At 44.7% G+C, this 15089-nt stretch overlaps 1 protein-coding gene across 1 annotated transcript in view; it reads right to left on the reverse strand.

Annotated features, from left to right (window-relative positions):
- The window catches only part of LAPTM4B (lysosomal protein transmembrane 4 beta), a 35340-nt gene that overhangs the window by 4067 nt on the left and 16184 nt on the right, over positions 1-15089 (reverse strand). Inside the window, exons 2-6 of the mRNA XM_059672152.1 lie at positions 14002-14113; positions 9697-9770; positions 8981-9103; positions 5294-5392; positions 3235-3330 (exon numbers count right to left, since the gene is read on the reverse strand). Coding sequence (XP_059528135.1) covers positions 3235-3330; positions 5294-5392; positions 8981-9103; positions 9697-9770; positions 14002-14113 — 504 coding nt within the window. The remainder of the gene's footprint in view (positions 1-3234; positions 3331-5293; positions 5393-8980; positions 9104-9696; positions 9771-14001; positions 14114-15089) is intronic.

Consider the following 15089-nt stretch of genomic DNA (forward strand, 5'->3'; position numbering starts at 1 on the left):
CAGAAAGACAGTATCAACCAGGTATCATATGCCTCCTGGTGGAAGAACAAATAATCAACTGTGAAGTAATCTTGGGGGAAAAAGTGGGAATAGGAATAGGGGAGCCTCTAGATCAGCGATTCTCAACCTGTGGGTCGCGACCCCTTTGGGGGTCGCACGACCCTTTCACAGGGGTCGCCTAAGACCATCGGAAAACACATATATAATTACATATTGTTTTTGTGATTAATCACTATGCTTTAATTATGTTCAATTTGTAACAATGAAATTGGGGGTCACCACAACATGAGGAACTGAATTAAAGGGTCGCGGCATCAGGAAGGTTGAGAACCACTGCTCTAGATCTAACTTACTGGAAAGTCAAAGGACTACAATCAGAAAAATCTAGTCTGCAGGACAAACCAATTTCTTTAACAAAAAATTTACAGAGACTTAAAATACATACAGGGGTGGGCAAAAGGAAGTTGTTTGTATGGAAAGTTACTACAATGATTAGTAAATAACAATACAAGAATCAACTTCCACAGACTCACAACTGTGAACCTACTTTTACCCACCCCCTGTACTGAGCCATAGGTTCTGTTTCAAAGAAACTGCTAGAAAAATATGACATTTACGAGATAATTGGGAATCTGAGCACTTACTGGGTATTTTATGATGTTAAGAAATTGCCTCATATAAAAATTATTTTATATATAAGTATGCTTAAAAAATAACCACAGCCCTGGCCGGTTTGGCTCACTGGAGAGAGTGTCGGCCTGGGGACTGAAGACTCCCGGGTTCGATTCCAGTCAAGGGCATGTACCTTGGTTGCAGGCACATCCCCAGTGGGGGGCGTGCAGGAGGCAGCTGATCAATGCGTCTCTCTCATCGATGTTTCTAACTCTCTATCCCTCTCCCTTCCTCTCTGTAAAAAATCAGTAAAATATATATTTTTAAAAATAACCATAATACCATTCTGTGTTTTTTTAAAACATTTTAAAATACTGTCAGAGAGCTGAGACTTCAGGTAGTGACCTATCCCTATATTTTGGAATAAACAATCAATGCAATTGAGTTATGAGACATGATAAATCTTCCTTTCCCAGGAATACCATTCTTCAAAAAAATAAAAAGGCTCACTGAGAACTTTGACAAAGTAGTCACATTATCAGCAGCAACTCAGCTTCCTTAGAAAGGGCAAGTTGACACAGAATGACTGGGGAGATAATGACCAACAATAACCCTCAAGCAATCCCCCAGCATCTCATGCCAACACCCCAGGGAGCAGCCGGAGCTGGCACGAGTCCACGGCCCCCCATCCTCCTTACTACAAGCTACTGCCAAGCCAGAAGCCTTTCTGAGGAAAGAGGTCTATTATTAGAAGAGCTGGGGATGTCCCGTTGAAATGCACAACGATTCCGAGTTGATGTTGGCCTACATGAAACTTAACTGTTCCTCCATATCTAATTGTGAATCTTTCAAATGGAGAAAAACAAGTTTCCTCTAAAAAGTTCTTTGGATGTATTTTGGGGACTTAATAGTTCTTCAGTTCTCTAAGCACCTCAATTTCTACAAATTTCAGAATATCCTTTGATTTGAAGTATATTGTAAATGTGTGTATTTTTGTAGTCTTTCCACTTTGCTTCTATTAAAAATACACATACAACCCTTAAGAAAGCACTAAAAAACCACCGCCAAGTGTATGCCAAAGCACAGACATGCAATATGGACATTATCTTCTCTGAGGAACTTCTAAAATAGTATAGCTTTTTAAGTCCTACCCATCACGATATTTAGGGAAAGTTTCTGATAGATCTTGCCTGTTTAGTAACTTCATTGGTTCCTCAAACTCAAAAATCTCAAACTTTGTTTAGACTTTTCATTAGTCAAGCAGGACAATATGTGTATACAGATTTAAAAGAAAAGAAAAAAGAGAGAGAGATTTATAGATAAAATAAAAACCCAGAAACTTGGAAGGAAAAAAATTCTCTTAAGCTAGCAATTTTATCAAAATTATAATGACTTTGAATTGAAGTCATTTCTTTAAAGAAACTTACTGATTTAAGCAAAATTCTTCAGGAAGTTGAGTCGAACATGTGTTTACTGTAATCAGTGCATGGCATCCTGCAGACCCCGGAAAGGGTCCCTCAGCACCTGGGCACGCTGGGTTTTGTGCCTCTGTTCAAGGCAAAGCCTCTTCTTAAACCTCTGCCCATGCATATTTGATTCAACTCAACAAATGCTTGGTGAGTACTTAAGAAAACTATTCGTGAATAACATGCTTTCAGAAAGCCCAGAGTCCTCAGCAACATCAGCGTGCTTCCGTATTTAACATAAAGTCTGAAATTGTTTTCTTCCCATTTTATACACAGGAAAGTAAAGGCAGGGACAGGTTACAGAACTCAAAAAAACAAAGCAAAATATAAAACTCTATTCTACTTTAGAGTTGGCCTGCCATTCATACTTACCCTTCTTCTGTCCTGTCCATTCTATCCCCTGCAATAGTACCCATCCCCGCATCCGTCCGTCCGTGTCCGTCCCCCCCGCCCCCCACACACATGCTCAGTCCCATCCTTTTCGTTAGCTACTCCTTGAGCTCGTACCTGTACAGATCACAGTGCCAGGCACTGTGCTCAATGCAAAGGCGATGGACACACAGGACGTTAACACCTGGAGGACTCACACTTTTACCTTACCGTGAGCGGTCAGTGTGAAATAAGTTACATAAAGTGCAAATGATTTCCGAGACTCTTCCAGAGAAGACATGTGCTCCAAAAATCATATTTGAGAGGCACAACGATTACCAGAACAGAGATCACCTAAATTCTTTTACGGAGGTTTCCCTATGCAGGGCAAGTTTTTAAAGACATAGCTACCTCTGCCATTCTGATTTCCCCACCTATCACACCACTTTTCTAGGTTTTATTTCATATGTTAAGTGAGATAACATAGTCATACTATGCAGAATTATTTATATACCATGGTTTAATAACTCAGGTTTAAGATACATAAATATGGAGAAGGTACATATATTTTCTATCTGTAATGGTTTTTTAAAATAAACCAGAAGTTGAGTGATCTGAATTTTAATATACTTTAAGGAAAATGAAACATTTCATTCAACTATCAATCCTCTCATGACTAAGCAGTTCATGATGTTTCAACAACTGTGAAAACGGAGCCAACACTAGAAACATGTGGAAACCCTCAGATCAGACATGTAGAGACCCCTGCAGTAACTGTGGCACCTACCGTGCTGTCATTGCTGGTAACATACACCAGGACGTCGGAGTTGTTCCTGCCGTTGATGTACCGGTAGCAGTTCCAAACGCAGCTAATCAAGTAACCCTGGAAGTAGTAATGATTATATGATCTTTAATTTTCAAATTTCAGACAACGTCAAATGTCACCATAGATAAAGCCACGTTACAAACCCTTTATGTTCATAAATCATAAACGCATCATGTTGACTCTTCTACACCAAAAAGACTTTAAACTTACAAATACTGGGTACACTACCTTTCTGGCAAAGGGTGCCACGCTAGCCTTTTTCTATCACACCGCCTCTGTAGGTGGTGGAAGTAGAGAGGGGCTGAGAGCAGAACAAGAAATTCAAAGAAAAGGTAGTAGCAATTGCCAAACACATTTATTGCTCCCAAATCCCCAGTCAGCAGCATTCACTCAATAAACACTCCAATGGGAAGCTTTGGGTCTACTGTCTCTAAAAACCCAATAACTATTTCAGTGACTTTATTTCTTATTTGACATTTCTGTAACCTGGAAGAGAATTTAGTGGATTTCCCCAATAAACCTGCACCGACTACTTCTGTCCATCACCTATTTGCAGAGCTAGGAGGTAAGCATAGCTCCCTCTACTGTCCTAGGACCAAGTGCAACTGTCGTGTACTGGTGTCGACTCCCGGGGAACAGGAGTGGTGACAAACCTTATCGATGAGTAACAGAGAAAAGTAGGTCGTGAGGCCCCTAATCGGGGGGACACTCCTGGGTACACTCCTATGTGAAACCACATAGGAGACCCTTCATAAATAGTTACTGAATAAAGGAAGGAACAATGGATCTTGCCATATGTGCGTTCCCTCACTTAAAGCTCACAGTCCCCTAGAGATTGTTTTCTGAACTACCACCGCTATTTGATAAATGAAGACACCAAGGCCATGGTCACTTCATCATATTACCTATTTAAAAGGATTTTTCTCCCTAAACGCAGCTTCCTCAAGCTTCCTGAGGTTTGATTTTTTTTTTTGGAATTGGGTAATTTTTATGATATTAAGAATTAAAAGTTCAAAGTCCAACAATAAACTGAGAATTTTCTACTTCGTAGCACACATGCATAGATTACGGTGATGTGTCTATTATCCGGTTTACAAGGTGAAAACAAATGAGGAACACTGCTGACAGGAGTGCTGTCATTCAGCTTCTGTGGAGCTCGATTTGGCAGCCTGTCAAAAGACTTCGAATGATGCATTCCCTCTAATTTTACGAAATGCATCTTGAGGGACGCCTAACTATACGAAAGATGTATCTAAATGCATTCATTGTAGCAATATTAATAACTGAAAAAGTAGAAACTGTCTCAATGTCCAACAATAAGTAATTTATTAAATAATGATAAGTTGATATAATAGACTGTTCAACAATGATGTTCAGAATATATTGCATTTTCAAAACAAATTAAAAACCCTGAAATAAATGTTGCAGCATATAATATACCAGAGACCAGGTGCATGAAATTCATGCATGGGTAGGGTCCCTAGGCCTGGCTGGCAATCAGGGACCATCTGTGGGGTGACCAGCAGGGTGATGGGGGGGGGGGGAGGCCCTGCTGGCACCCACCTTGGCCAGCCCTGCCCCCTTCCACCACCAGTTGCCTCCCTCTGCAGTGCGATTGGAGGGGGGGCCTGCTCACACCCGCCTTGGCTGGCCTGGGGCCTGTGGGCAGCTCCTGCGTTGAGCGTCTGCTCCCTGGTGGTCAGTGCGCGTCATAGCAACCGGTCTTTCCGCATTCGGCCAATTTGCATATTAGGCTTTTATTAGATAGGATATTACATAAGGAATGACATTGATTTTTTTCTCATCCTAATAGATTTTGGAATAACCTTTGACTGGACGGGCCTATGGAAGTTTGGTGAGTGTTTATCTCATGCAGATAAGAGAAGGAACAGAACATCAGGAAATCCAAAAGCAGTTCAGATATCTAAGCAAGAGAATGAGCTGACTGAAGTCTGTGTACTTCTGTGGCATTCGTGAATACGTTTAACAATACGGCAAGAAGAAAAATCTTTATTCTTACCTTGAAAGCCAAGAGAATGCTGATAAACAGAAGAACAACAAGGACCAAACAGGTAGAATTCACTGACATGGCATCCTCTTTGTAGGGAAAATTAGGAGGCTGCAAAAGGAAAGTGCCTCATTAGCAAAACGCATTAACACTCAGGATTATATTCCCTAGGCATTAATCACATGTGCTTATGAAAACAGTGAGGGCAGGTAGCTATTAAAGACCCCTAGAATGTCTAGCCTACTTCTCCGAATGAAAAGCTACAAACGGCGTGGTAAGGAGAGGCTAGTCCGCTCATAATTCAGGCAATTACTCTCAAAAAGAACAATCAGAGGGAGATTCCTGAGACCTGAAAACATACCTGTGCCCTCCTACTATACAAAAAACTGAAAGGTAGTAGTCTTTACACACCTCTGATACTTGGATTTGCCTGCGAATTCTGACTCAAGAGCTTGTGCAGGGCAAAGGGGAAAAAACTATTAAAATTAGTCTTCTTGCCCAGTCAGTGTGGCTCAGTGGTTGAACGTCAACCTATGAACCAGGAGGTCATGGTTCAAATCCCAGTCAGGGCACATGCCCGGAATGTGGGCTCGATCCCCAGGAGGGGGTGTGTAGGAGGCAGGCGTTCAATGATTCTCTCTCATCATTGATGTTTGCCTCTCTCTCTCCCTCCCTCTCCCTTCTTCTCGGAAATAAAGGAAAAATGTATTTAAAAATAAATAAAATAAAGTTGGTGTCTTCTTTATAGAGACCACTTTTATTGATGCTACTTTCCTCAAAGAGCAGAATCTTTGCTAAGAATAATCAAGTTCCACTGATTAACTGATTAACCACCAGGTCAAAGGAAAGTTTTCAGGAAGAGTAAAATCTGGTGCTCTGGGGGACCAGGGCGGGGGGGGGGGGGGGGGGGCATGGAGACAGAGCTTTGCCATGAAACACCGGCCGGCACTGAGCCAAGCCCAGCGTTTAACTGGCTGAGGAAAGGGTGCGGGAAGGCTGCCCAGTGCACTGCGGCCTTTCATCGCTTCACCGGCCAGGGCTATGTAATTGGACTCCATATTAGCCATACCCTGAGACACAAGAGTCGTCCCAAATGTTAAGGAAGGATCCAGAGAAAACTCGTAACCCCTCCCCGCCCCCCCCCACCCCCCCCCGGGCTTGGTTCCACCTCCCGGGGGGCGAGCACCACTCAGTGATGTTCAGAGTCTCCTTTCACTGTGGGCAAAACACGTAAGAAATAAAACCTAAGTCATTCTTTCGTGATCGGCCCGTGAAACGGGTCCCTTCCCTGGGAGCCTGGCAGGGTTTCGGAGTCCTTAGCCTAACGGGTAAGAATAAAACCAGTGCTGTTCACAGAGAACGTGAAATCATATGGTTTCCGTGTCTCGTAAAAAAGGAGGAAAGTGGAAGCATGGGACCCTTTTCCATACAGACTTTGCGCTCATTCCCCCAGAAAAGTGACGGGGGTGTCTGGGTCCAGCTGAGACCCACAAACACAAGCACACAGCTCGCTTCAGCGACATTTCACAAGGCTCCACGTAAACAGAACAGGCCTGGTGGGTGCTTTCCCCCCCCTCCTCAGACGACCGTCTCTCGGCTCATTATTTCCCAACGTGTCAACAAGGGCCTCTGAATCGCCGGCTCCCCGACTGTCCTCTCATTACTGTCTCCCGCGCACTGAGACCGCCTGTAGGCCTCACTCCTTCAGCCCAGGCGGGTCTCTAAGTAGAACGTCCTCACTTGTTTTATTTGGTTTGTAATTACAGATAGAAGCAGATGGGGGTTTTTTACAGCTGCTGTTACAATTCCTGCCAGCATGAACAACAGCGTCATTTTACGACTAGCGGCTCTAGAATGAGTACCGAGTGACTGAGCCCTGTGGGCACAGCAGAAAGCCTAGGCAGTACCCGCAGTGCTCTGAACGCTGGCCTGCCCATGAGGCTCTCCGGTCCTACTTATAAATCTCTGCCAAGGGATGGGCGGGAGCACACAGTAGACTCAGCACCCCCCTTCCCAGGCCGGCACGCGGCAGGCTCCGTGGAGATCACGCTCCCTCCACACTTCCAAGGGGGATGTCCGGACCCCAGCACCAGATCATCATCCCCGAGTAAACACACAGGTCCTTCAAGACAGAGGATGCTGTACAACCTGTGGGTCATACACAGGGTGGGGCAAAAAAAGGTTGCCTGTATGGAAAATAATACAATAATTAATAAATAATAATAATTTTTAAAAAGCAGCCCAGCAGGAGTGGCTCAGGGGTTGAGTGTTGATCTATGAACCAAGAGGTTGCTGGTTCGATTCCTGGTCAGGGCACATGCCCGGGTTACGGCTCGATCCCCAGTAGGGGGCGTGCAGGAGGCAGCTGATTAATGATATTTCTATCCTTCTATCCCTCTCCATTCTTCCTCGCTCTCTAAAAATCAATAAAAAACATTTTTTTAAAAATGTAAAAGGCAGAAGTATTCTATTCTCACACCATCCCCAAACTTCTCAAAACCCAACCCTCAATATTTGCATAATGGTTACAAAGGACATGCAGAAAACTGGTCTAAAAAACTGCTGGGGGAAGAAAGCTCTGCGGCCACATAAGTCTGGGACGCAGCATGTAGCCGAGTCCCACTTTCCCGTACAGCAGCTGAGGCAAAAAGCTACCCTTTGCTGCTAACTGAGCAAATTACATTTCACAAAAATAGGACAATTAGCAACCAGCTTATAAGTTAGGGAGGTGCATCTAATACCATCACCTCATCCGCCAACTTATCTCAGGAGGATGGTTTTCCAAAGAATGCTCTAACAAACCAAAACTCTTATCTCCGTGGTAACATCAAAAAGCCTCTAATCACTAACTCAGATGCAAGTTAAAAATCCACAAATTAGCCCTAACCGATGTGGCTCAGTGGACAGAGCATCGGCCTATGGACTGAAAGGTCCCAGGTTCGATTCTGGTCAAAGGCATGTATGTACCTTGGTTGCGGGCACATACCCAGTAGGAGGTGTGCAGGAGGCAGCTGATCGATGTTTCTCTCTCTCATCGATGTTTCTAACTCTCTATCCCTCTCCCTTCCTCTCTGTAAAAAATCAATAAAATATATATTTTTTAAAATCCACAAATTAGCCCTAGCCAATTTGGCTCAGTGGATAGAGTGTGGACTGAAGGGTCCTTGGGTTTGATTCTGGTCGAGGGCATATGGCCGGGTTGCAGGATCAATCTCCAGTGGAGGGCGTGCAGGAGGCAGCGATCAATGATTCTCTCTCATCATTGATGTTTCTATCTCTCTCTCCTCCCTTCCTCTCTGAAATCAATAAAAATACATATTTTTTAAAAAGTTACAATACTGCCCTGACCGGTTTGGCTTAGTGGACAGAGCGTCGGCCTGCGAACTGAAGGGTCCCAGGTTCGATTTTGGTCAAGGGCATGTACCTTGGTTGCGGGCACATCCCAAGTAGGGGGTGTGAAGGAGGCAGCTGAATCGATGTCTCTCTCTCATCGATGTTTCTAACTCTCTATTCCTCTCCTTCTCCCTTCCTCTCTGTAAAAAATCAATAAAATACATATATTTTTTAAATAAAAGTTACAATACTGACTTTAAAAAGTGCACAAATTAATATGTGTGCATGCCTATCTGGATACCTCTTATCTGCTACTTAACCAGGTTTGCCTCAGGAAGAGATGCAGTGACGGGGGCGGCCACATACCAGCTGTCGTATGTACTCCTGAATGGAGTTCGGATAAACCAGCACAGTGATGGCAACCAAGGCGCTGAGAGCAAAGTCAAAGATCTGGTAACAGAAGAAAGGGACGATCCAGGCAGCACGTCGCTGTAGAAAACAGAAAACAGGACGTTAATGCCCAGCACGTTCAAATCACCAAACAGGATTTCTTTTCATTCAGAGAGATTTTTTTCTTAATCTGAAGGGACACGGAGAAATAGCATCCACTAAGCCAGGCCACGAGGGCAACTGGTAACGGACTCCTTACGGACAGCTGTACAGATCACACATGCAAGGGATGGAGGAAAGGCCCCGCTTCTTTCCATTTTTTTTTTTTTAAACAGGAAAAAAAATTAAACTTTTAATCCATGCTCATGGGGAGGAATTGAGGCAACCTTGGGTGTATTATGACATATTTTGGACAAAAAAAGGGGAGGAGGAGGTATTGGACTTCCGAAGTGAGGATGAGTGGCTTACAGGGGGTTGAGGAAGAGCTGAACACACCTGGCAAGAAATTCTGGTTAGGCAGCTCAGGAACAATGGGGCACCGAGGGCATCTAGCCAACAGGCCCGGGCCCGAAGCCCTCCTGTTCACTAGACTTAATTTACGCGGGGCCAGGGCGACATGGCCAGAGTCCCCTCCGGGAGTGGGCTTTGTGTCTGAGCCTCCCGAAGGCTCCGCTGGCTGCAAAGCTGCTTACCTTGTACGCTCCATAAGTGGCCATTGCACATATCAGGATCATGAGAAGAGAAATTGCGATAGCAATGCACATGTCTGCCAAAGGTTAAAAAAAAAGAAAATCAGTAGATCCATTGTTTAAGCATTTCTTTAGTCTCTCCACAGAGGCACTTTGTCTATAAACCAATTACAAAGTGAGGGCCCTTCATACCAAGTAAAGCAGCAGAGATCTTTTGGAATTTGAGAAGATGAGAGTTAAGGAAAGTGAGGCTCAAAAGATGTTCTCCCTAAATCATAGAAATGCCTGCAGGTGAGAGACTGGTTTACATATAAGTTTATTTCAAAAATGGGAAAGCGATATTGGTTAGAGATAGATCTAAAAAGTTGGGCGTCTGGTCCACTGAATTATATGATAGCTTTTGTTTTTTAAAATATGTAGGTGTCTAACTTGTATTTTATACAGTCATGTGTGTCTCATGCCCCTATTAAAACCCTCCACTGGCTTCCCATCTCATTTAATATAAAACCTCAGTTTCTTATCATGGTCTTCCTGTCTCTGCTTATTCTAAAGCAGGTCTAGCCCCAGCCGGCTTGGCTCAGTGGTTACAGTGTCTTGGCCTTTGGACTGAAGGGTTGCGGCTTTGATTCTGGTCAAGGGCACGAACCTCGATTGCAGGCTCGATCCCCAGGCCCAGTGTCTCTCACATCGGTGTTTCCCATGGTCTCTACCCCTCCCTTCCACTCTCTCTAAAAACCAATGGGGGGGGGGGGGGGAATCCTCAAGTGCGGATTAACAAAACAAGGGAGAAATGATAAAGCAGGTCTATTCCTCCAGTCTCTTCAGACCTCATCCCACTTTCTTGCTCGCTCTCTACGATCCAGCCGTGCCATTTGGTTCATTAAACACAAGATCACCCATCCCACCTGAGGCCACGCCCACTGACTGGAAGAAACGTCACTCAGATTTTCACAGGGCTGGCTCTGCCTTCTGAACCGGGCAGGTCTCAGCTCGATGCAACACCTCCCAGGCACGCCCACATGACGACTGCATTTTCTTTATGGCATGTCGCTGTGATCGTACCCACATTTGTGGTGTGTTGTCTGTCTCCCTCTGCTAGAGGAACCTGGGGAGGGAAAAGGCTTTCTACATCTTGTTCACAACTACGACCTCAACTCTGGGAAGAGGACAGATAACCCGTATGGTAGCTAGTAGCCACATGCGGACACTGAGCATCTGGAATGAGGTCAATCTGAATGGAGATGTGCTGCAAGATTAAAATATACTCCGGATTCCAAGGAATTAGTAAAAAAAAGGAGAGAATATAAAACATCTCCTTAATAACTGCTATACTGATGACACGCAGGAAAGGTCTGTCCAATGCGACAGTTTCTGAGCCATTTCACGGACATCTCCTTCAGTCGCCCTAACTCCCAGGCAGGCTACTGTTCCCACAGAGCAGATTATGAAACTAGGGCTCAGAGGTTATGTAACTTGCTGAGAGCATTTGTACAGAAAGCTGAACGATGACTAACGCTGCTCTTACGATTGCCATCTCTGGCTGTTTCTACTGTACATGCCACTTCTATCTAACCTTTGAATAGTGACCTTGAGCCAGCCAGGCTGCTGACTTCCTACAGGGGATTTCTCCAAAGGAAAGGATTCCAGTGCAGAACCATCCTCTCTTTTGCCTCAACATTTAAGCAGGAGGTTTAAGAACAGAAGCACAGGGTGGAAGTATACGCTAGGACAGAAATGCAAACATGTCAACCAAGACCATTTGCCATCTTAAGAAAATGAACGTTCCTCAGTTTGTTCTACAGATTTAATGCAGTAAATTTATAACAATACTAACGATTTTTTTAAAAAAATTTTTTATTGATTTCAGAGAGGATCAGAGAGGGGGATAGAAACATCAATGAGAGCGTATCATGGATTGGCTGCCTCCTGCACGCCCCCCACTGGGGATCAAGCTGGAAACCCAGCTTGTGCCCTGACCAGGAATCGAACCATGACCTCTTGGTTCATAGGTCAGTGGCTCAACCACTGAGCCACACTGGCTGGGCTGGGTGCTAATGATTTTTATTAGAGTGAAAATCTGATTCTCAAGAAAGAAAAAGAAATGAAGGTTAGGATAGCCTCAGACTAGTACCTAAAAGATTATGATTTCTTTTGGAATACATACACATTTATAGTTTATGTTATAATTTCAACGCTAAACTAATGTACCTTTTCCCTCTAGTGAGGAAAGAAGTACCCACACGGGAATTTCATGAATGCCTCATCGCATTCTTGTAGAGCCAGGGGAGGGAGTAAACGTGAATGCATTTTAAATGCCTTAAATGCAAAGGGAACGTCTCCGGTTACACACGAATGCCCACTCCAGGGCTGCTGTTTGCACGTGAAGCAATGAGCGTGGCACGCTCGTCCTGCATAAAGCTCTGAGCACAGTGGGATGTACGCTGTCCGCTTTCTCTTTTCCCCATTCTCCTCAGTGAACTAGGCACTGTTATTTCATTTAATCCTTATGGCACCCTTAAAAGGTAGGTACTATTACTACCTTTTAGAGAAAAAGGAAAAGTTGCCCAAGGCTGCCCAGCTAGTAAGCGGAGGATGAGATGTTACATAAACCATTTATTGAAAAGACCATCCTTTCTCCAATAAATGGAGCGGTATCTTTTCCTAATCAGATGCATCTACCCAGTGAATAAAATACAAATACGGCTGACTAGAAAGACAAATCTGCACAATTAGAAAAAAATCTGCAAAATAGGGAAAAAAAGAAAAAGTTTGGTCAGCTGGGGCTTTCCACATGGCTGCGGGCACTGCAGGGGAAGGCTCTTCCTGCTCTGTCATTTGAATGATTTTTTTTTTTTAACTAAACTTCCTTTATCTTGTATTTCCTTTTCACATGTTTTGATGTCCTTTCTCTGGATCTGAGGTGGTTCACCATGAGACCCCATGTCTTGAATTGCAATTCCTGGTTATTCTGTGTGGACGAAAGGGGCCACACGCTGACCTGACAAGCTCAGGAGAGGCCTACATGGCAGTTTTGCAGACCTAAAGTAACCACAAAGGATGGTCTGAAATTAAACCTTAACTAAAAGCAGTTATGGTGGGCAGTTACGTCCTAAGCCAATATCTTCACTGATAAGGTCAACCTTTACCGTAAGTGAGCCTATCTGTCTTTTTGTATCTATGATAACATACTCTTGGGTAACTTGTGACTTCCCTTTTTATGGAGCCCCTGGGGCACAGCCAGGTGTGCTGGGCCCAGGATAGATGCAGCAGATTCTTTCATTTGTCATGTTAATTGTTCCTGCACCCACCTAAGTCTGTGTCCATCATTTTACTTTTTATCCTATCACAGAGGTTTCCCCACTTCGCTTAATCCCACACCTCCTTAAATCTGTCACCAATGAATTTCATGTATAAAGACAGATGTAACCCTGCCATTCTCCGGAGCACTATCTCAATTCGTTGAGGTTCTGCTTCCCGGCATATGTCGACAGTTTGGCTCAAATAAACTCACAAAAATTCTTTACAGGTTTCAATGGTTTTTTTACGTTAACATCTGGAATAAACCCATTTTGCTGGAGAAATAGCTGGCTATTTGTTTATGGTCAACAAATACTCCCAGTCTCTAACACTGCTTCTTGAGCCATTCTCCCTCCCCTCTTGTTTGCCCAGCAACAATTTTTCCCCCCAAATGTATTTAAAATGTATTTCTCAAAGCCAGTGAGAAATACATTTGCATGACCTCTTGTCTGGGACTAGGCACAGCAAGGACAGAGCGTGACTGTGATGATAAAATATTCAGATTTCTGTGACCTTAGAGCCGGGTGCCTGGCTTATGCTTCTATTTATCAGAAAAAGGCCCCAAATCCACCCAATAACCACCAACATGGTTTCCAGACGGAGAATGACCACCTCCTGGAAGAAAGGTAAATACTGAAACAACAGCAGACGCAGTAAGACCTGCATTAGCCTTTTAACCTTCCATCCTGCCATGTATCTCTATCCCACCTCCTCCCTAAAAGACCCAAAGGCCAGGGTAAAAAGATGATGACAAAGCAATTCGTTTTTAAAAGGGGCAAGTTAACGTCAGACGAAAACAGGAAAAAGAAGCCTTATTTAGACTCCTACACTGAGGACACAGAGGGCAGCGCACGAAGACTTATTTGATTTGGTTTGTAGCGATGGGAAGTTAAATATCAGTTCCTATGGGCCCACGAATCAATACTTGTAATTCAATAGGAAGGACTGGAAGCCGGATTCCCTGCCCTTGCAAATACCAAAATGTCTACACTTGCCACCTGATGTACTTACTGGCGTCATCCATGAACTCTAAGTCACCTCCCAGCTCCGAACTCGAAAAGCGACGCTGGCCGGGGTCCGCCAGGGAGCTCAGCAGAATCAACAGCACCACGGCATTGATGACCTGCACGCAGTCAGAAAGAAAACACGTGAGTCACGTTCCCTGCGGACAGTCCCTACCAAAGACAAGTACACTGACCACGGGGGATTTAACCTCCAGAGACCTCACTGCCCGCTCAGCCCGCATCCGGAGCAGCAAACACCCAGCACGAGCACCCGCAGCAGCCGGCGGTTGGAAACGCACACGGGCCTCCAGCACTTAGCCCCGTACGTGCGCATGAGTGAGTGTCTGCAGGTGACGAGGCGTGTTTCACAAGCTCAGGCAGAGTTCTGAGATGCAGGAAAGGGTCAGAGAGGGGTGCCAAGCTCAGTGGCACAGCCAGGATCCTGGATCCTGCAGTAGCACACGAGCCCCTCTCTGTCCCGGGCCCACCCTTGTCTCCTAGGTATTGCCGAATGCATCTCCCTTGGGCACTTCAAGCTCGGCTCATCTGAGAGGAAATCATCTTCCTGAAGATCTCCCACCTCTGTGCTTCTTATTCTGTTCTCTATCTTAAAAAACAGCATCACTACTAATGATTCAACATGGAAAACACTCCGGCACTGTGCTAGGTGCTTTATGTGGATCTTCCCTGCAATAGCCTAATGAAGTAGGTGCTGTATTATCCCATTTTATAGATGAAAGAACTGAGGCTCAGGGTTAAGAACACTGCCCATGCCCGCCTAGCCGGTTTGGCTCAATGCTCATAGAGCATTGGCCCATGGACTGAAGGGTCTCAGGTTCAATTCCAGTCAAGGGCTCGTTCCTGGGTTGCAGGCTCGATCCCTGGCGCTGGTTGGGGCGTGTGCAGGAGGCAACCCATCAACGTGTCTCTCTCACACCGATGTTTCTGTTTCTCCCCTGCCCTTCCACTCTCTCTCTCTGAAAAACCAATGGAAAAAAATATCCTCACAATGAGGTCAGCTTTACGGCTGAAAGGGAAAGACGTACGTTTGGGATTCACGGGCTGTGCATTCATGAAGGGGGGTATAGGGAGGGT

This window comes from Myotis daubentonii, chromosome 17 (assembly GCF_963259705.1).
Source record: "Myotis daubentonii chromosome 17, mMyoDau2.1, whole genome shotgun sequence".
NCBI lineage: Eukaryota > Metazoa > Chordata > Mammalia > Chiroptera > Vespertilionidae > Myotis > Myotis daubentonii.